The 21,922-nt window shown below is 41.3% G+C and overlaps 1 protein-coding gene across 1 annotated transcript in view; it reads left to right on the plus strand.

Moving 5' to 3' along the window:
* Positions 1–21,922, plus strand: part of cacng2a (calcium channel, voltage-dependent, gamma subunit 2a) — a 68,650-nt gene that overhangs the window by 1,922 nt on the left and 44,806 nt on the right. The window contains exon 1 of the mRNA XM_051387389.1: positions 1–83. This exon is cut by the window's left edge and continues 1,922 nt beyond it. Coding sequence (XP_051243349.1) covers positions 1–83 — 83 coding nt within the window. The remainder of the gene's footprint in view (positions 84–21,922) is intronic.

The raw sequence follows: 21,922 nt of genomic DNA on the forward strand, positions 1-21,922 counted from the left end.
GTCCATGAGCGAGAACGAGACCAGCAAGAAGAACGAGGAGGTGATGACCCACTCGGGCCTGTGGAGGACATGCTGCTTGGAAGGTGAGAGTGTGTGTGTGTGTGTGTGTGTGTGTCTCTGATGGTGCTGATGCTGATGCTGATGCTCTTCTGGTGCTTGACAAACTTTCCCAACATGGTTTCATTTGAGGGTTTTTACAGCTGTCAGTGTCCTCCATGTGTGTGCATCACACACATTAGTACTGTTGGATGTCATGTTCTTCTTCATCTTTTCCTTCCATGACACTTGCAAGTGTAAGGTTTCCCCCTTTATCCCTCTGTTTCCCCCTCCTACATGAAGTGCACCGCAGGGTTTGACTGACATCGGTGTTTAAAGTGTGTTATAGCCACCAGTGATAGTAGGAGATGAGTAAAGCTGACAACATTCATAAAACTAAATTCCAGAGGGTTTGAAAAGGTGTTGCTAGGTAAATCAGAGGGGTCATGAGGTTGTTACTCGAAGAAAAAATCTTCAAATTCTGCTACAACATTTTGTTTCTTGTTCTAACCTTTCTCTAATTATTGTTTTTCTTCGTGAAATACTGGATAGTTTTACTTTTCACGTCTGTAATGAAACAGTTAGACAAAGAAAAAATCACCTGTGACAAGGTCGCTGCTTCTTTTTAATGGTTAGATACAGACCATCAGGACTAAAACTTACTTTAAACCTATCTAATACATTCCTGTAGGGTGTTCAGATACTGCAGGCGGAGTGAAGCAGGTCTCTGTTTGCAAGATAAATCCAAAAAGAAGAAAAATAGGAATTCTGCTTTCACATTTTATGTCTTGTTCAAACTTTTTCAGTGTAATACTGGATTGTTTGACATGTCTCTCTCACAAAGAAAAATCCCCTCTCGTTTGAACAGACACATGCTGGTATACGCTGTTTCATTTCAGGGGTCATAGCAAAAAAAAAAAAGCCTTAGATATAGACCATCAAATCCAGAATAATATAGTCCCTCTTTGGGTGTTCAGCTCCTGCAGGCAGGGTTAAGCAGGTTTCTGGTTGCAGCCTGAAGCTGTTGCATAAAAGCCTCCCACACCACTCTGGAACAGTTTCTCTTGTCAGACATTAGAGTTTAAATAATGAAATAATAACATATTCAGGAGCTGTAGTTAGGGAAGAACCTTCATCATATATCAGCCTGATATATTGGCAAACCAATACAATGGTCTAGCCCTAATTAAGGGACACTGCAGGGGGTTCTGTCCAGTTAAAGAGGATGTGACAGGGTGTTTATTTTCATAGTGAAGCCCCAAAAGTGCAGTCATGGTAGCAGAGATGGTGATTCTGTCGGCGGGCCTGACCTTGACAACCCTTTAATGATGGCTGGGCTTTATGCTGCCCGTCATGTAACCTTTGACCTGGCCTGTGTTTGGTGCTCACCGAGATGTCAAACAGCCTCGCACCCTGAACGCAGGTTTCCAGACGCCCGCCTCTGTCTGCCCCGTCAGACGGAGGCGGCGTGCTTCCTGTCATGTTCCAGTGGAGGCATTGGGTGCTGACTCTGACACCGTAACCTTGTGAGGGCACAGAGCGTTACAAATCTGCTCATCTTCTTCAGCTGTGAGATCCCGAAAGGCCGCGGTGTCTGACTTCATGCTCTTCATGCTCCTGTGATAAGCAGCAAGACTCTGTGCACCTTCTGTTCATCCAAAACTGTCCAAAAAGTATAATCTGAAGATGCTATAATTGATATTTTTTACAATAACGATGGATTGAATGACAATGCACCTGAATCTGCAGCTCCCCTCAGCTTTACAGAGCTTTTTTTTAGGAGTTTAAACTCATTGTTTAGTTGTTCAACCCACAACTTTACTGTTTTAATTCACTCTCACTCCTTGAGTCTCCTTGAGCAAGACATTCAACCCCAAATCTTTGCTGATGGTTGGTGCCAGAGCTCAGTGGTGGAAGTACCCAGATCCTTTACTTAAAGTACCAATACAACAATGTGAGAGGTCCTTCAAATTCAGCTTCAAAATCTTGTGTTATTTATTCAGGCGTTTGTGAAATATTAGATAATGTCACTTCTTTGTAGCTCAAAAAGTTTAAGAGAAACCATGTAAGAAGTTTAGAGGGAAAATCTCTATTTGGTGGAACTCTTAACAACTCTGTTACTCAACCGTCACAAAGTATTGTTTTTTGTAAGCTTATATCAAATGTTTTTAATGTAAAATCTTAAATTGAAAAGTAGCGACTAACTATATCAAAATGAATGTAGTGGAGTAGAAGTATAAAGTGGCGGAATATAGAAATTCTCAAGTAAAGTACAAGTTAAATACAGTACTCAGTAATCCTGGTTTGGTATGCAACTTAATGTGGTGTAGAAACCTAAAGCCACCAGTGCACATACACCGAGAATGGACTGGAAAACTTTAGAAATAAACAACATTTGCATATTGATAGATTCTGGGGTTTTTAATGAGGTGGAAGGAGTGGATGCCTTTTTAAGGATTTAATATGGAAATTTTATTTTTTTTGCTGAAAAAACTTATCAGACACACATTAATGTTACAAGCAGAATATTTGTATATATGTATTTAATATGTCTAAAGGGGATCTTTGAGTATCCACTCTGAAATTCAAATATCCCACTGGCACCTCTATTAAAAAAAATGTTTCATTTGGTATCTACCTATCCACTTCTGATCGCATTTACACCTCAGCTGTTCCTGAGAAGCCGCTCAGGTGTCAACGATAGACAACTGCGGTTTCACTGGTACAACTGCAGATGTGAGTTTGTGAAGGTGTCACAAAGAGTTTCTGGAAAGAAAAAAAAAGAGCTCAGGCAACCTTGCCTGGGTAGATAAAAGAGACAACACTGAATGCTGATACAGTGCTGAGGTGTATCAACTGTTCCTACAATGATTACATTAATGCACATAGGGTGAATCACAGCTGGAGTGTAATTGTGACAGTGACTGGCCTTTATCCCTGCCAGGCCATTATTTTATTGGCAAACAGAGTCAAGACGAGATCAGAACATCACACTCTTGGCTCACTGTGTATGTGTGTGTGTGTGTGTGTGTGTGTGTGTGTGTGTGTGTGTGTGTGTGTGTGTGTGTGTGTGAGTGTGTTGCTTTTGTATCAGCACAATGAGCCACTCGCTTTGAATCCCAAGATCAAAATGGCAGGAAATAAACTCAGATTTGTCATTTGTGATTCATGAATGATCCCCGGCCCAGAAGAGGCAAGGGAGTGGAAAAAGGGGGCCAGTGCATTTACTTACCGGGGTCAGATTCATTTCAATTCTAATTCAAATGACTTCCTGCTCAGGAAATTGGGTCTTAAAAAGCGAGTACATTTAATTATAGGTAGTTTGCACATTTTAAACCAAAAAATCGGGGTGGGGGGAGAAATTGATAAATAGAAAAGTACAGAGCGGATGCAGCTGGAGAGATAGGCAGGCTGCGTGCTGCAAACCCACAGCCTTGTTTCAGCACAGATAATCAGGAGGAGTGATATCAAGTTTAACATTTCAGATGTTAATTAGGCTTCAGTTTGCAGCTCAGCTCAATTAATTCAAAGTGCCAAGATGACTAGTGTTCATCTTTCCCCCAGCTCTTCTTAAATGAAGTCTTACTGGTGGATCAGGCAGCGACTGAGGCTGCAAATGGTTGAAATAGTCGCTCCGTCCTTATCGCAGCAGAGAACACAGACTGTGTGTTTGGCAGCGCGGGCCCACACATCCTGCTCACAGAGTGGACACAGGTGGGCGACGGTTTGTGTTTGTATAACCAGCTACTGGAGAGGAGAACCTGTGAAAAAGCAAAATGGGAATACCCACACTGGGTGCTTCAACACCTCGACCTCTGCTTCACTCTCTGCTTGTCAGAGAAACACCAACTGAGAAAAATAATCTCACTCCTGGAAGAAGAAAGGACTGTGTATCTGGTAGAAGAGCGTAGGTTTGTTTTCTGAAGGGGCGGGGGAGAGGGGGGGACAAAGTGAAGTCAAATGTGTATGTGTTTGTGTGTATTAGACACGTCCAGAGCCAATCCTTTAGGCATCGGTATCAGCTAAAATAAAGCGTTTTGTTCACCTCAGCCTGCTACTGTTGAAGCTCTCCTCTCCTTTAGCACAGCTGCCGGGCTCCACAGTGCAGCTTTTCATTCCATATGCTAGTGAAAAATTAGAGTGTGTGAATGTGACAAAATTGTTCGGGCGCACTGATGAGTGACTGAGCAGGGGCACCATACAAAAAAAAGAAAAGTAAAAAAATATCTAAGGGCCCGTGACTTATGAAACCGACTCTATTAATCATCATGAATAGAATATTTGATTTACAATGGGCAGTTTATTTTCTATTTTCTTGGCCAATTTCCTGTACGTGAAATGGTTTGGGCCCTGAACCAGGCGCGACCACAGTACTTGCTCGCACTGAATTGCAACTGAGGACTACGCTCTGACACTGAGGTTGGCAAAATGCACAGATTCGCTAAGCTACATCGCTAATTAACTTTAGCCAAGAGCAGTTTACAACACATTCAGGTATGCTTCCCATTTTTAGGAAGTCTTCAGATAGTGATTCCCTTCTATGAGAATTGGAGAGATTGTTGTAAGGGCTTAGGCTCGGTTATAATTAAAGGACCAGAGTGTAGGATTTAGTTGCATATAGTGGTGAGATTGCAGATTGCAACCAACTCGCCTCATCCTCCCATTCCAAGTGTGTAGGAGAAACAACAGCAGTCATGAAAAATGTGAACAAGGATCCTCATTTTCAGGTGATTTTACACTAATGAAAACATACCTCTGCCAATAGATCCTCCTAAATGTTACACACTGGACCTTTAAGTGTAGCAGAAATAACTGAGTGGGGTTAGGGATGTGATTAAACTCAGGTAACACACCGGCACTGGCAGCCGGTCATATCAACTGTCACTATGTTAATTCCCTGACAAACTCAAATTAAACTTGGTTATTGTCAGGTTTGTGTAGTATCTGTACTCTCAGTAAGAACCTCCACTGATCGCGTCAAGTCAATAAACTTATAAATAATAACTTATATATTTTATATCTTTGAACCAGGTCCTCCAGTGTTTGTATCAAATAGGTCGTGAAAATAAGGTGTGTCAGTTTAAGTAGCCTACAGCTGGTATATCAGATTTAATCAACATTTAACCTCAGTAAATATAAGTATCCGATAGACTTGCTATCAGCAGATACTCATTAAAGGACTCCGAAACTGGATCGGGATATCCCTGATATATAATTGTGCTTCAGTATTATTGCTTTTATAATTGCCTGCCAAATTCCAGCAAGTGCAATAATTGTAAAGATGCATTAAAGGTCAAATGGTGCAGTTACTCTGCTTCTGTCAAAAGCTGTCTGGGGGGATCACTTGTCCTGAGATCTGATTGGTTCTAATAACATCAGATGATTTTTATTTGAGCTCCTGACGAACAATTTACAAACTGTTCTATACTGTACTATATTACTGTCCAGTTATGTTATTTCAAATACCACATTAGAGCTGCAATGATTAGTTGATCAGCAGAAAATTAATGATCAACTTTTTATAATCAATTACAGTAGTTCTCTTTTTTTTGAGGATCTTTCCTACAGACGTTTGGATCTCAGTTGGACTCATTTTGTTACCTCCACCAAGGAGTTTGTTGGTTTGTCAGCAGGATTATGAAAAAACTACTGGTCTAATTTTCATGAAACTTGGTAAAATGGAGTAGCATGGACTAAGGAATTAAATTGTCGAGCTGAACCGAATCATCGGATGGATTATTCTTCACTTTTGGTAACACTGCAAGAAGGTTTAATTCTAATACAGACTTACATAGTGGTTGTGCTTGCAGATTTGAATATCATAGAAGACTGAACTTTTGGCTCTCTGAGTGCCCTTCTAGTTTGTTCTGCTTTTCCCTCCTGCTTTTGCTCCTTGTCAGTTTTGTAAACTGGTTTAGGTGAAGGTAGGATTTTTATCAAGACACAGTGAACAGTTTGACTCCATGATTTCAGCTGTATGATTTTATCCACTTCCAACACCCAGTAGCTTGGACTACTTCAATCTTACACTCCTACTGTATTGGTCCCCTGCTGTTAAGATTTACAGTTCAGTCTTGTGGTCTTGAAACGGTATTAAAAGTTCAGTGATTGCGGTACCACAATCACAGATGTGGCTGCAGACAGAGATTTAACTGGTGAGGCATGAGCGGTGCATGCCGCACACAGTAAACATGTGTGTTGCTGATGAATTGGGCCCTGGAGGCCGCCACTCCTCCGTACAATCTGGGATGTCTTTAAGAGCAGCCGCTGTGCCCCTCTGTGCTCTCAGCCAGGTGTAGCGCTCTGCGTTTGCTGCTAATCTGAGGCATTCATCTTCATTACAGCGCCGCCCTCAGGCTCCACAGTGGCAAAGAAGAGAGAGTCAGGGAGGAGGCGTGGGAGAGAAATGGTGGACCCTGTGATGAAAGAGAGCCACCATGGTGTCTGATGTTTCGCCTTATACTACCTGTTGTATGAAGGGACATGTCTGTTAGGGTCATAATTCAATGTGCTCATTCCTAAGCTACAGAATGTGCACTGCATGACCACAGTGACTGCAAGTTGTGATTATTTGCATTATTAAACTACTGATTACTTTTCCAATTGATACTTTTGTCTATAAAATATGTGAGAATTGTGAAGTTTTGGCAGTCCAAACCCCACAGATATTAAGTTTACCATTACATAAGACAAAGAAAAGCAAGAAAATCCAACATTTGAGAAGATCTGTACAGCCATGCTTTGAGCTAAATGCTAACAACAGCCAGCTAACATTTTGCAAGTATGTACATGTTCACCATCTTAGATTTTGACCTGATAATGGCACTGGATTAATTGTTACGGGATCACCAAAGTCATTACATAGACATGAGTGTCCATCTAATAGTTGCCATTTGACTGAAAAGCGCAAATGTGAGCCTCATGGTGGCGCTAGAAGAAAAGTCACAGGATCGCTAAAATTGTTAGGATACATCATCTGGAAATCATGAACATCTGTACCAAATTTTGTGCCAATCCATCCAGACCTGCTGGTCGCGCTAGAGGGTAAGCAATGGGACACTGATGACTTGAACAAATAATTGATGATCATAGTAATTGCTTATTCTCTTTCTGTCGAGGGACCAAACAATAATTTAATTGATATGTGATCAAACTGGTCCTTGTGCTATCCCCAGTCATCCTTCCATATTTATCGCAGTCTTAAATGACAAATTTAAAGACTAAGACAGGGTTTTACTATCTTTGCTGCAAAGTCCTCAAAGTGCTTGCTGTTGCTCGTGAAGCCTTCGACATTTTTATCAACTCAGAGCATTAATCAACTAAACTGATGTTCAGGCGAAAAGAGAACAGTGGACAGATTTTTAGTGATTCAGGATACCAAAATCCAGTCGAAATTATGACCTTGCGAACGTTTTCTTATTTCATGTCGACAAAAAATGTATTGGCTTCTTTCTTCTTTACACTGCAGATATCAATTTGAGTTGTAGCTGCAGCAAATCTTTCTTTTTTACATGCACCATCATGCACTAGAGTGTTCATCACCCAACACTGATTATTTAGAAAAATGTGCCTGTTCCTTTTTTTAGCTAAAATGGCTACCACTTCAGTATGGCCTCCCACAGCTCCTGTCAATCACCACAGATCACAGTTCACACATACTGCCTCATGATTTTATGTATAAGCATGTGGGAGTATCAATGTAGTGTACATTCATGCCTTTGAAAACACATGTGGGAGTATGTTGTGTGTGTGTGTGTGTGTGTGTGTGTGTGTGTGTGTGTGTGTGTGTGCATTTGTGCAACATGTTTGAATGGTGATGTTTCTGAGTGTATTCCTTGTGTGTGTGTGTGTGTGTGTGTGTGTCGTGTACAGCAGTGAGGCAGGACGAGAGGCAGCCCTGAGATAAAAGCAGATAGCAGAGCAGAGCGGCAGAGAAGAGCGGGATTAGTCTCATAGTCCAATCAGATAAGGATTACCCAGCTGGAGTATACCCACCCAGGCTAATGTCCCGGCCCTAAAGTGGCATTACACTGTATTATGACACCGATCCACTGTACATCCAGCTGCATGGGCCGGATTACAGTTAGTCACAAGTTGAGAGCAGTGTGGATGGAAAGTGTATTCAGGGCCTCGCAGCCACTTGTTGAAACTGAGCCTTCTCTCTTCCGTCAGGATGCTATCACTACTCTGGGCTGCCTCTCCCTTCAGCTGATAGCAGCTTGTGTAAAGTGACTGAGCTCTATTGCACTGCACTGTCACTCTGCCCTGCAGCCGGCGATGGATGGGATTCATTTTGCCCTCGCCTGCCTTTCATTGGAGCTCCGCTGAGACTGCAGACAGTCACTGGCGAACACGACTGTTTTATTGGTCTCCACCTTGCCCTCTCTATTGCCCACTAAGGCCAAATTACAGGCCAGACATTACCGGATTAGGCTGAGGCCGGAGACAGTCCAAGAACTGTGCAGGACTCTGGCCTTCGGTTGTATTGCTGTTGAGGTTGCCATTTGTTATAATTCTTCAGTTACAGTGATGTGCATCAACAGACTCTGGTACACACTGGTATCAGTGTAGGGTTCATTGATTTTGTTCGAGTGGAGCCTCAGGTCTGTTTAGGTTTGATACCAGTGCTGTTACACATGCGCATTAGACAAATATAGCATGTTACATTTCTGGATTTAAACAGTTTCATTATTGCTTAAGTTATTCTTCAACTGACCTTGTAATTAGATTAGAAAATTAAAAACTATGCTTAGAAAATAATAGTAGCCTGTATGTGATGTGTAAACCAGTTATTTAACACATAAGTGACAGCAGATAGATCAAATATAATGAATATAGTGGGAAGTTCACTGGCCAGTTAGTTCCTGGTCGTTACAGATGATGATTCAGATTCTTGAAAACCTGTGACTCCCCAGATCCATTCTTATTAAACCAAGAATCTTTACATAAAAGAGAAATCAAATAATCATGGTGTTAGAGGGAAAGTCAGGGGATCACCAAAGATTTCATGATTCACCCCCTGGGGACGATGAATGTCTGTACAAGATTTCATGACAATTCATCCAGTAGTTGTTGAGATATTTCACTCTGGACCAACGTGGTGGAACGACCTACAGCCATCCACAGAGCCATGCTGCTAGCATTGCCACAAATCGTCTAGAGGGGAATCATGTGAAATGATTTTGGTGCAGTTAGTAATGACAACTTTATTTAACTGTAAGAAATGGCCTAAAATCACTGGATCACTTTGAAAATGAATGGGATCATGATTTTTCTATTCTGGAAATCAGTGTAATGATGTAAGAATAAATTACACTATATTTTAAACACATTACTCAACTTAAAAAACACCCCCACATTTCTTGAAAATATTGGTTTATATTACATTACCATGCCTGAAAAAGCTGGATTCATCAGTATTAGCCCCTTTACACCTCCCTTCAAATAAAGAAACGCAGACACTTGGGGGAGGAAGGAGAGACACCATTATGATCCCGCTCTTTTAAATTAATAGTCATGTCTTTGTGGCTTCGTGAAGCAGCATTCGTCCGTCTTGACCGAGTCTCTGAGATGAGATGGACAGTAGACGAGTGTGATGGCATGGTAATTGGTTTAGTGTATGATTAATGGCTCAGATGGCTTTGGTCGATGGGAGAGGGGCTGTAAACTCCGGTGGCACTCTCCCATAAATGCTGTCACCCGCTCAGTGTGGAGACGTCCCCCCCAACCCTACAGTCTAGGCTATAAATCAGAAAAAATAGAAATAAAAGAACAAGCATTAAGGATGGGACATGCGTCAAAGAGGAGCAGCGTTTCAGTTACTACATAATAATTATCCCCTCTGACCCCCGACACATCGTCATCATCACAGCCAGCAGGACCTAGTGTGTGCAAGTGTGTGTGTGTGTGTGTGTGTGTGTGTGTGTGTGTGTGTGTGTTTGTGGCTCTAGCCTTGATTTACACGTGTTATTTTTAGCTGCAGTTGGTCCTGTTGGGTGGGGTCTATCTCTATTCTACATGACTGGAGAACAAATCAATACCAAACATACCCTGGGCCAGTATTTGTGTAAGCGTACTGTGTGGCACCAGACCGTGATAGGCAAGGACTGCTGACTGCCTGCTAGCAGCAGCATTTCCATGTTGCCCCGCTCCCGTAACTCAACATATTTCCATTAGAAACAAGATTTTGGCACAGGATAAAATGTAGTTCCTATACATGCAGAGGCTTGAAGCTGCTTGAAGCCACCAAAAATGTATGTTTTTAGTATCAAACTCTCAACACTTGTTGTCTTGAAGGATGCCTCTGTCACAACCAGTGTAAGAAACCTTTGTATTTTGACATGAATATGACCTTTATGTACCCGACTACTTCTTGGCTGGGACCAGGCAACCTCACGGCAAAGACTGGTAGGCAGATTTTGATACCTTCGGACAGGGCTGGGCTGTTTCCCCCTGTTTCTGGTCTTTGTGCTAAGCTAACTGCTAATGGCTTCAGCATCATATTAACAAGCATATTTACCATAATGGTATCACTCTACTAACCTAATTTAAAAATGCTTTGTGTATGCAATTTATGTTATTGGTTATGGATATGTAGGTTTGAATTAGTAAATTTGACCCAACCATGGTGGGTCAGAAAAAGGAAATGAGCACTTTTAACACTCAAAACATAAACATTGTTGCCATTTTTGTGGGTTTGAAAGGTGTAAAGTTACAGGCTGAAATCTTTACATGTGTTATACACAAATGCAAGAAAATAAATAGATGTGGTATCGTTATATTGTACGTATGTAGAGTTGAAACAATTAGTCGATTGACAGAATATTAATTACCAATTTGACTGATTCATGTATCAAGCAATAATGCGAAAAATTCTCTGATTTCAGCCTCTCAAATGTGAAGATTTGTTGCTGTTCTCTCTCATATATAATCCTAAACTGAATATCTTTAGGTTTTGGAGTGAAGGAATATAAATGCAAATTATAATTTATGAAGATTAATTGATTAACTGAGAAAATAATCTGCAGATCAATCAATAATGACAACAATCACAAACAAACCACATACAAGTTGATCAAGCTTTTCCAGCAAACTGCAGTGCCCAGAGGTCAGGAGCGAAAGACAATGTGCGCCGGTCTCCAGACTCCACGGCCATCGTCTGGTATTTTCTCATTAGCTACTGTTTATCAAACAAATGTTGTTCTCTGGAAAATGTAAAGTTTCCATGTTAAAGTGGTTTGAATAACCTCTCGATTTTCAGTGAGATTGCACTCTGATTACATAAAATTGATCCTCTTACAATGAAAGTGTAATTACCAGCAGACCAATCTCTGATTCCATCGCAGCAGAGCTCCTCTCCGTTCCACTTCACTGGCCGTATCCTTAAGCTGTGGAAACATCCCAAAGAGACCCTGTAGTAAATGATAATTAACTGCAGATACAATCCATTCATTTTAAGGAGGTGCGATTCACTCTTTTTTTTCTTTTTTTCCCTGCAATGGCACAGAGAAAGTACGACAATCTGCCTTTTGATTAATTGGTGGTGTCTGTGGTGCAGTTCATTTGCAATCTATTACACCGTATTTGCTTTGTGTCAGAACGCAGCCCAAACACACTGCATCATCTCAGAGTTGGGAGGGGGGGGGGGGCAGGAGCAGAGTTAGAGTCTATTTTGTGGATTTACCTGAATGTACAATCGCTTGCTGATGATGATGCTAATGCTAATAATAATAACGGTAATGATAATAAGAAGTATATATCAAAGCAGTACTTTATATTTCAACCCTGATTTGTTCTCTCAGTACTTGTCTGTGTCTCTTTTTTAAAGGGTCAGTTCACCCAAATCACAAAAACACTTTTTCACACATTCCAGCGCAGATTCAATTGGGAATATTTCTTCTATAGTGGGAATTTTTTTCCCAGACAAATTAAACTTTTCCCAGTAAAGAATTTTTTTTTGTAAAGCCACGCTGCTGTTGAGCTTATCAAATGTTTCAGGCTTTGAGCATCACATCCATTGCAAAGGTGATAATTAAATAAAAACTGGAATTATCATAAAGCTCAATCAATTAGTTGGCAACTATTTTTCCCGATGGTCAGGCCGGCACCTTGCGTGGTAGCTCGCTGCCATCTGCGTGTGAGTGGGTGTGTGAATGGGTGAATGAGAGGCCAAAATTATAAAGGGCTTTGGAGGAAAAAAAAGCGTGATATAAATGCAATCCATTTATTATCTTTTAAGCACAAATGCCAAACATTTGCTCGACTTGTTATGAGTCGTGTTCTACGAACAAACAAACAAACGGAGCTGAAGAGAGGTGACAGAGATGTTCCCACCTCTGCAAAGCCCTCTTAGCACCTAGTGGGAGAGCTGCTGACAGCAGAATCTCAGGCCTGGACTGAGGCAGGGGGTTGCTGAAGGTTCCTGTAGCCGAGCTGCGGGTCACCGCTCTGGGCCGGGTGGAGGACAGAGGAGGACGGCTGGAGGTAATGCCAGCAGGTACTCAGCAGCCTGAGTATGACAGATGGACAAGTGAGCACAGGGCAAATATAGAGGGCAAGGAGGGAGGAAGCAGATAGCATGATGTACTTGTGCAGTAAACAGCCGGTCTGAAAAGATGAAGGTGATCCGGTCCAGATGGTCCAGGATAGTACAGGTGTGTATCTGTATTTGGAGTGTATATACAGTACAGGGCTTTATAGTGTATTTAGATATCAGATGTCTTTGACATCCAATATGATTTATTTGTTTTCTGTGATGCAAAGAAACCAGACAGACAGCGTTGTAATTTCAGACAGACAGTTGATCTGATGGGATTGATTTTTTTTCCTTTTACAGTTTAGGAGTCTGCGCCACAGAGACAGTAACGGATTGTGTTTAACTCCTCCTCACCTGTGGCTGCAACTAATGCATGTTATTTACACAATCCATTAATCTGCTGATTATTTACTTGATTAATCGTTTGGTGAATTCTCACATTTTAAAACTCGGAAGAATCTAATGTTTGACATTTTTGCTCGAAAAATAACTCAAATGAGTAATCGGTTCTCCATTAATCGACTAATCACTGCAGCTCTAAATAATACAATTGATCTTTTTTAAACAATGTCGCCAGCATATTAACGGTCATTGGTTTGGGAAAGATACAGGACTCAGGACATTTTTGGGGGCTCATCGTTTTAGGTTTTTACACATTTTTATGTTTTCAATATTTAGAATTTTTAGAAGTAGCAGATGTGTTGAAACTGATTTTGACACAGATTTCATGTCCCCTCATCCAAAAGTTGTTGTTCCAAGCTGCAAAAGGACATTCATCACTATTTCTATTTATTTTCTTAAACCAATTTTTGCATTTTTGCCTGCTCTATGAGCCTGTACTTGGCATAAGGCATTTTTATATAGTATTATTTTACTTTATTTTCACCTAGAGAGATTTTTTTTAATCCACCTTCTTGACTGATTTTCTTCAAATAAAAAATTAAAGTAATAAAGTGAGTTTGGTGTCTTTGGAGGTATGACACATCCTTTGGCGACCATGTTGATGGTGAAGCCCCGGAGGCACCAAACTGGCCTTTGTGCCGGCCTGTCTGTCTCTGAGGACGTTAGAGCTGCCTGTCAGTGTGACGCTGCTCAGATGGTCATGTTTACTGCACTCCAGAGTGAGTATTTACTGCAGTCGACAGGGCTGGCAGACCCCACTGTCACAGCAAATGGTGGTGTTGGGACAACAAACAGTTGTAATGAGATTGTATCTGTCAAATGAGACTGCTGAGAACCGCTTCAATCCAAAACCGCAACAGCATAAGAAGGACATTGACTAGGTTAATTGAAGAGCAGTGGAAGTTTGACATTTCGGTTGAGTTTATTTTGTGTTTGTCGGGTAGATGTTCAAGTGACTGAACTGCACCACCAATACAATTTTCATTTCAGCAAATGTTGAATGTGACCTAACATTAATTGACTTAGACGCTGTTTGTTCTATCACTCTGATGTCGAGCCGGAGCAGCTTGATCGAGTGAGTTGAACGTTCAACCTGAAGGATGATGATTTAATAGGATTCCTACAGGAAATGATGTAAACCTGGTGTCTGGGAAAGGCTGACACTCGATTATTCATGTCTGTGGAGGTATGTACTGTGACTCTAACGCTTAGACAAAGCAGCGGCCGAACTGCTGACAATGCTGCTGATTTTTACCAGGATAAAAAGACAATGCCGCGCTAATCTGCAGATCGGAGCGAATCAGGGAATTTGTCAAAATGAAGTCACCACTGTTATCATCGCTACATCCTGATGTAGGCGAGGATAAGGTGTTGCAAAGTCCACTGAGGAGGATGATGTAATTTCCAGGAGAGCATGCTGAGTCCCTCCTCCCCCTCTTTTCTGTTCTGTGTTTGTGTGTGTGTGTGTGTGTGGGTGTGTGTGTGTGTGTGTGTGTGTGTGTGTGTGTGTGCGCGCGTGCAGGCATGTATGTGAGCACTCACCTTCATGTCTCTGTGTTTCTGAGAGCAGTAAAGAACAGGATGAATTTTTAATGAGGAGCAGTGTGGCTTCCCTTTGCTCACTCAGATCGCTTTCCAGGACAGGGAGTCTCTCATGATCATAGCAGCATGCACACAGGCAGCTCTGGGTGAGAGCCCCCCTCCACAGACACACACACACACACACACACACACACACACACACACACACAACACATGTTTTTTTTTCTTTCCTCCCAGTTGTGTGGATTTGAGTAAGTGTGGTGTTGCTGTGACATTTTCCCAAGCATCGTAGTTGTGTGTCTGTAACCAGCCCCTATTGTTGTGTGTGTGTGTGTGTGTGTGTGTGTGTGTGTGTGTGTGTGTGTGTGTGTGTGTCTTTAATGTGTCATGCTGTGACATCACCACGGTGTGGGCCTAAGCTGTGCCGGTCTTTAGGATGACTGCATGAACAAGTTGTGAAAATGAATCTTTTATTTACCCACAGTGTTCCTCATACCGCTTGCTCCAGGGCAGATCGGCCACAGAGTCAGAACAGTATTGAAGGCTGCGTGTCTGGGAATTGAAATAAACTGAATATAACGGCCTGCAGGGCTTCCCTTCCCGATCCACATGTCTACATTGATCACTGAGCAAAATCTAATCATCTCTGCCCTTGATGGCGCCACGCCAATTTGAGCTGAGACAGTAAAATTGTGAAAATTAGCAGGGCAGACTGATTAAATTATGTGAAATGAGCACAGACTGTGAAATGTTACATGTTGTGGGCATTTGGACATAATGTTCTTCGCTATGATTAAGATGATCTTTCAGAAAACAGGATTTGAACAAACAACAGTTTTTAAAATCAGTGCTAATATAACACCCTTTGGTTCCTTATTCTGCTGGCTGTCAATGCGCTTTTCTATAAAACCTTTTACAAAAGGGCCTCTCAAACGCTTCAGTGTTTAATGTTTTAGTACAAACAGAAAATATTGTTGCCGGAATAAGGTACGGTATTAATTATTATAGAGAATAAGAGCATAAGCAAACAAGAATAAGAACAAGATTCACTTTCAGCTCTTCACACACAGACACAGTTTGAGTCAAGTAAAAATAACATGTCTTGGCCAGAAAAGCACAAGTGTATCTAATAAAATTAATGTTGGCTCTATTCCAGTGATGTGCCAATGACATAGTCCTAATATTGAGGTTGCTGGCTTACTAACATAGCTTACTCATTAATGTTATTAGTTACACCTGTGGTTTTGCCTGCATGTGACAAGACAAAGTATCCTCTTTGGTTAAAAGCCAATTGGACTTTTTTTCTGTTGCAAACAAACACATATTAGCAAACAGGTGCATACAGAGCAGCATGGGCATCCCTTTGTAGAACTGAGTAAGTTGAATATTCGTTCTACTTTTTGCTTGGGTTTGTTCTCTGGCTCTAGGTGTCAGACTTTATTCACCAGCAACTCGGTTACTTGGTTCTTTCCTATTTCACTGAATTCAGTTTCATTTTGTGAAACATGCTTGTGCTCCTTCTGCTTCTTCAAAAGATAAACTTCCACACTTGATTTATACTTACTAATTACAATTCTAATGCAAATACATTTTCCGGAGCTGGACACACAGAGACTAGCAGCATCCCCTCACAACTATGGAAGGATATGGACTCTCTGTGTGTGTTTCGTGGACTTTCAAGCTTTCATCATACAGTGCAGGTTTGATGAAACACTGTAGCTGTCAGAAAAACCCTGTTTTATGGATCCTTTCAATAGATTTTTCAGCACAAATAATCCATAGTAAAAGAATCACTGGTCATTATCTTGTACTCACATTGTAGGCTATAATGTAACTGGTGTTAGTGTTGTAAAATGAAACAAAAGTAAATACTAACAGCGACCTTGTTTCTCGACAATCTCGAGAATCTTTGCATCTCCACTATATTTTCTTTCATTACGCCCCTTTGATTCGCCCGTCACATTGCATGTGTATTAATTTCACCAACCGTCAACGCTGCTGTATATATGCCCTTGAAAGGTCACTTGACAAAATGGACATTTGCTGATCACTGTACATATTTCATTTCTCTCATTAACTATATGGAATCAGACAAGACCTGTGAGTGTGATTCTCAAAGAAGCAAATGTAGGTCATACTCTTCTCCGAACGTGTCTAAAATGTGCTTGTAGTACGCAGAGAGACAGGCTCGTCACTGCGAACGCTAACCACATACAGGCTTAATTAAAATGATTACCCAATAGAATTAAGTGGCGATCACACGGCTTCTCATCTCCTCTAACCCGACCCCCTTCCCCCCCTTTTTTTTTCAAAGGCCATAATATTAAATTTCCTTAGCGGCTATATGGGGATTTAAGTGAAGAGAGAAGACACAAGGAAGGATGGGAAGGATGGGAAGAGGAATCAAAAGAGGCAGTGAAGAATTGGCGTGGAGAAAACTGTGTTCAAGACGACGTTTGTCTCATATCAGGCCGTGAGAGAAGGGGAGGGGGAGTTTAGATGAGGGGGTGGGTGGGAGGTGTGTGATGGGGGTGGGTTGTGAGCACATGCATACATACCCAGCAGCATTTACATAGATGTAATGAAACAGGGAAATGGATGAATACATACCTCCATCCATCTAGCCATCTTGCCTGCCCTCCCCTTGCCGCCGTCCCTTAAACTCCCCCCCCTTTTTTTTCTCTCTTCCCTTCCTCCTCCCAGCATGCCGCGCTGCTCGCCGCTGCAGCAGGGCAAGAGATGACATGTGGACACTCAGTGAATTGCCAATCGCCACCAAGAGAGAGAGAGAGAGAGAGAAGAGAGAGAGAAAGAGAGGGAGAGAGAGACTGAGGGGAGGTGGTTTGACGCATCCAGACTGCAACCATTGGCTTTTTTTTTCCTACATTAAAGATTAGAAAAAAAGAACTGCAGAGAAGCACTACACTGAATACTGGATGTATCCCCCCCCTCCCCCCACTCCTCTCTCCAAGTCTCTCCCTCCTCACCCCTTTGCTTCTCTGACCCTCTCTCACGCTACCTCACCCTCTCCCTGCCTCTCTCTCTCTCTCCCTCACATACTTTCAGCTCAGGAAGAGAAATCAATAGCCACAAATTAATCATTCTGCCTTGGGCAGTCCAAAGGAGGAGGTGGAAGGGGGGGATGAGTGGGGGCGCCAGAGAACGGGGCGTTTAGAGAGCTACAGAAAGGTATTAAGAGCGATTTCTCGAGATGTTAAGAATTTAGGGAATTTGGGACCACACACATACCCCGACTATACAAAGCTGCAATAGGTGTGTTGAAACGGAAGCAACAAAACTGTGAGCTGGAGTTTGGTTTACTTTACTTTTGGAAGCATAATTTGTGTCGTGTGTTGACCGGTGTGGTCGCCAAGTAATAAAATGTAGCTTTGCTGATTGGATGGGAGGTATGCAGGTTGGTCAGTTGGAAATGGGAAACAAACAGCCTCGACTAATAAGCCTCATAATTAGTTATTTCTTCATGAGCTGTTTATGACACCAGAGAACGTGAGTTCCCTGTGAGTCTGTATGACTTCCTTTTTACTTCTCTTGGTTAATTTGTAATAACTCAGGCTGAATGCAAACCAGAGCAGAACTAAAAGGCAAGACTATGTAATTATTTAACCTGGTCAAGGTGTGAAAGCTACTTACAATTCTTCACTTCACAAGTAGTTACCTTTTGCATATGTTTTGCAACCCTTTAGCAGAAAAGGTTTAGGGTTCAGATTTATTGTCATTATACAATACAGCAGGGGTCAGCACCCGTTCAAGTTCAAGCGCCCTCTCATCCGCATGCCAAATTACCTCTTAAACAGCCACTGGCAGTTGCCCTTCGTCTTATTAGAGCACCTCATGGCTGTATGTTGAAACATTTGTTGGGGTCTGTACCAAATAAACATGTTCTCTTACATCTGCAGAACAAGATTTGTAGGCCAGGACGTCTCAGACGCACTACAATGCTTCATTATAATGCTGTTTTTTCACACATTTGACCTTCATCAAGAAATTTCCCCCCAACTCTTCTATGCATGTTGGCTGTAAGGCCTAAAATGACATATCTGTTAAAGATTAAAATGTTGATGTGGTGTCATAATTAAACTAAATGTTAATCTTAATGTTGATATAGCGCATAGATTAACAAGAACAAGTACAGGATTGCACATTATTATTAACTATTAGGATTAAACAGATATTCAAATATTTGAATTGGAATAAAATAAAACAATAAAATAGGCAGTCGAATTGAACAAAATATATAAAGGTAGCACTAAAGGAAGGAAAAAAGAACAGTTAAGTATACTAACATATACATAAACACCAAAAATATGTACAATAGGTGCAATATTAGTGTAATATACAAGTTTACTTTAGGTAGTAAAAGGAATAAGGGTACAAAGGGAGAAAATAGCTGACTTTACTTCCAGGGATATTTTAGATATAACATGGCCATAATAAAACCCTGAATGGTTGGCAGGTGTCCATTGAGTATATGAAGACATCTCAATCAGGCTGTGGCTGTCAGGCTCCATGCTAACGTCCTTTCACATATTGGTGTGAGTGATGAGTACTTTCTGATCTTCCACTTGAGCAGTCACATATTCATCCGCCATGCTCACACCCACTCTCACAGCTAAAGTAGTCCTGTTAGTTGGAAACAGTATGCTATTAAGCATGTGTAGCACAAAGCACCATTGCCACGTATCACATACGGTGATTTTGACGTCTCAGATTAAGTTGACAGATGGGACAATCTCGCCAAAACTTTTCCATTTCTTGGATACGTGATTGTGTGACTGTGTAGCTCAGACATGTTGAGACTGACACTTGAGATGATTAACGGAGCGAGAAGGTCTTCTTTGTGACGACCCGTAAAATAAGTCGGTGCAAATCTCGGTGCGGATGCTCAGCAGTCACTATTCATTTCTGTTTTTCCAAAGCACTTCCACTTTATGACACAGAATTTGGTGTATTTTAAAATAAGGGTTGAGACTTCATAAAATAAAAGTGAATAACTCTGCATTTTAGTGTTCAGATATATTATACTGCCTCAGACAATTCAATTTGTAATCCTTGGCATAAAGCAGCTGTCTCACAGTGCTGGAATTTGTCTCTCCTGCTGATGTGTGATGCCGGGCTGAGTTACAGTATTGCACCTCAGAGAACTTACTGTAATTGGCGGAGATGGGAAAGGTGACTTTGACAGTGTGAGCATGCATTTTCTGATTCCTAGCCGTTATCTCTGCTTTTATAATGGAGCTCGGCTTTGGTGGAAAAGCTCAAATATCCTTCGGATGAGTCCACAAAGTCAGAGCGCCGTTTGCTGTCGATAGAGCAGCTCCAGGCCGCACGTTTTGATGACATCAGACTCTTTGGCTCGGAGAGAGAGAGAGAGAGAGAGAGGTTCATGATCACAGATATTGATCAGTCCGTCCGAAGCACCAGGAATCATGTGAATTTGTAAACTGAGTAATGTTTCCACTTGAGGGACATCCAACAGTATCCAAGACGGCACAAGATTTGTTATGTGGGCATGAGATATTGTGTTTACAGTAAACCAGCATTAGTCACTCTCACAGGCTTATTTCCCCCCAGCTCCCCGAACTCCTGCCGTCATATTCATCACTACCCGAACGTAACTGCATTTACCTCGCTTCACCTTTATTGGAAATTGCTGCTCTGAGTTTGGATTTTATGCCTCTCAGTGCGTTTGTCTTTGTGCTAAGACTTTGTTATCTCTCCCCAATAACCTTATCTGCTAAACTGCTCAAGTGTTGCTGAGGTCTGCAGTTTTCAGGAACAAGGGGACGCTGATGGAATTATTTAAATTGAGTAAAACCTCTGTTTAAACCATTATTGGAGCATGAGCAGATACATGTCTCACATACACACTGCTGAAATCGCTGTTTTTGGTCAGGATTGTATCAAGTTTAGCGTCTTGTTGCAGGGGTTGCTTTATTGAAATTCTTATCCTTTGATCCCTTATTAGTGGTTTTAATGATCTAATGAGCCGCCATATTTATTGCAGTGGTTCACAACTATGGGTAGGACAGGAAATATTATGGAGTAGCTCAAATGATTAAAAAAAATAGAAATGAGCAAATATAAAATCCATATAGTGACGCAGTTGTAACTTTCAACATAAGTGAGAATACAAGTTATCAAAAAGTCGAAAATATTTAGCTAAAAGAAGGGATGGGACAACATACGATGATAAAATTATAAAAAAAACATTGATAAGTTTATTGTGGTGAATTTTCATTATCAGAATAATTGTGAATATCCTCTTGAGTGACTTGACTTGCACTTGTCACCATGGCTGAAGGCTCGGACTGCCCCCACAAAAAAAACTTGGACATGTGGAAATACTATGGATCAACAGGGAGATGAGGTGTCCAATAAAAATATTTCTTTTCATAACAAAATATAAGGTAAAGTGATTCCAGTGACATTTTAAGATTATTTTCAGGATTCAGGATAATATCGTGAAATATTTTTGCCAGGATAATCGTGGTATGAAATCTTCATATTGTCGCATGCATAGCTGAAAGTAATGGATCAAAGGCTGAAAGAGTTGAATGACCAGTTCAATTGCATGTTACGTTAACAACACCCTCTTTTATATAATGAAATGTATTAAATAACACGCAAAAATTTAAACTCAATTTAGTTGAACACATTAGAAACATAGCAAGAGGGCTTTGGGAATGCATCTGACAATCAACGCCGGAAACCATGGGGTTTGTTAGGACTTTGTTTGATATTATGAGGTTATTTGAGTTGGTCTTGCCTGTATGTTGCTGGACATTTTACTTATAGGAGAGCATATAGGTCATACCTCACAAGCGTGATAGACTTAAGGGTACGAAAAGCCTAAAAAAGTTTCCACAACTACACCTTAAGCTTGCGTTAAAAAAGGAAGTATGTTCCCCATCTGCCAGTCCTCACTCCACTCAAAACAGCAAGTACTTTGTTTGCCCGAGGAAAGGCCTCTCTCTTTCTCTCACACACACTCACACACACTCACACAGTACATACAGGCACAGTGGTGGTGGGAGTGATCTTTTATCAGACGCTTTTCAGAGGAGAAAAAAACAGAAAGGGAGATGAGGGCATTGTGCAAAAGAGAGGAGAGTGAGGGTGTTGAGATTAATATCATATTGTGGGAGGAGAGGGATATCAGGGACCAAAGCAAAGAGAGCAGCGACACATGGAAAACCTTACGAGCTTCCTTATGAGCTCAAGGTAATGAAAACCGGCCTGAGGAGAAGAGTAACTTAGTGATCTACTCCAGCGTTGTGCTTCAGTGTACACATCCTACTGAAACATGAGGCAACCTTTTGGAAAGTGACCATTACTGGGAAGAGCTCTAAATTGTTATTCGCTTTCTTGCTGAGTGTAAGATGAGCC

This window comes from Dicentrarchus labrax, unplaced genomic scaffold (genome assembly GCF_905237075.1).
Source record: "Dicentrarchus labrax unplaced genomic scaffold, dlabrax2021, whole genome shotgun sequence".
Lineage (NCBI taxonomy): Eukaryota > Metazoa > Chordata > Actinopteri > Moronidae > Dicentrarchus > Dicentrarchus labrax.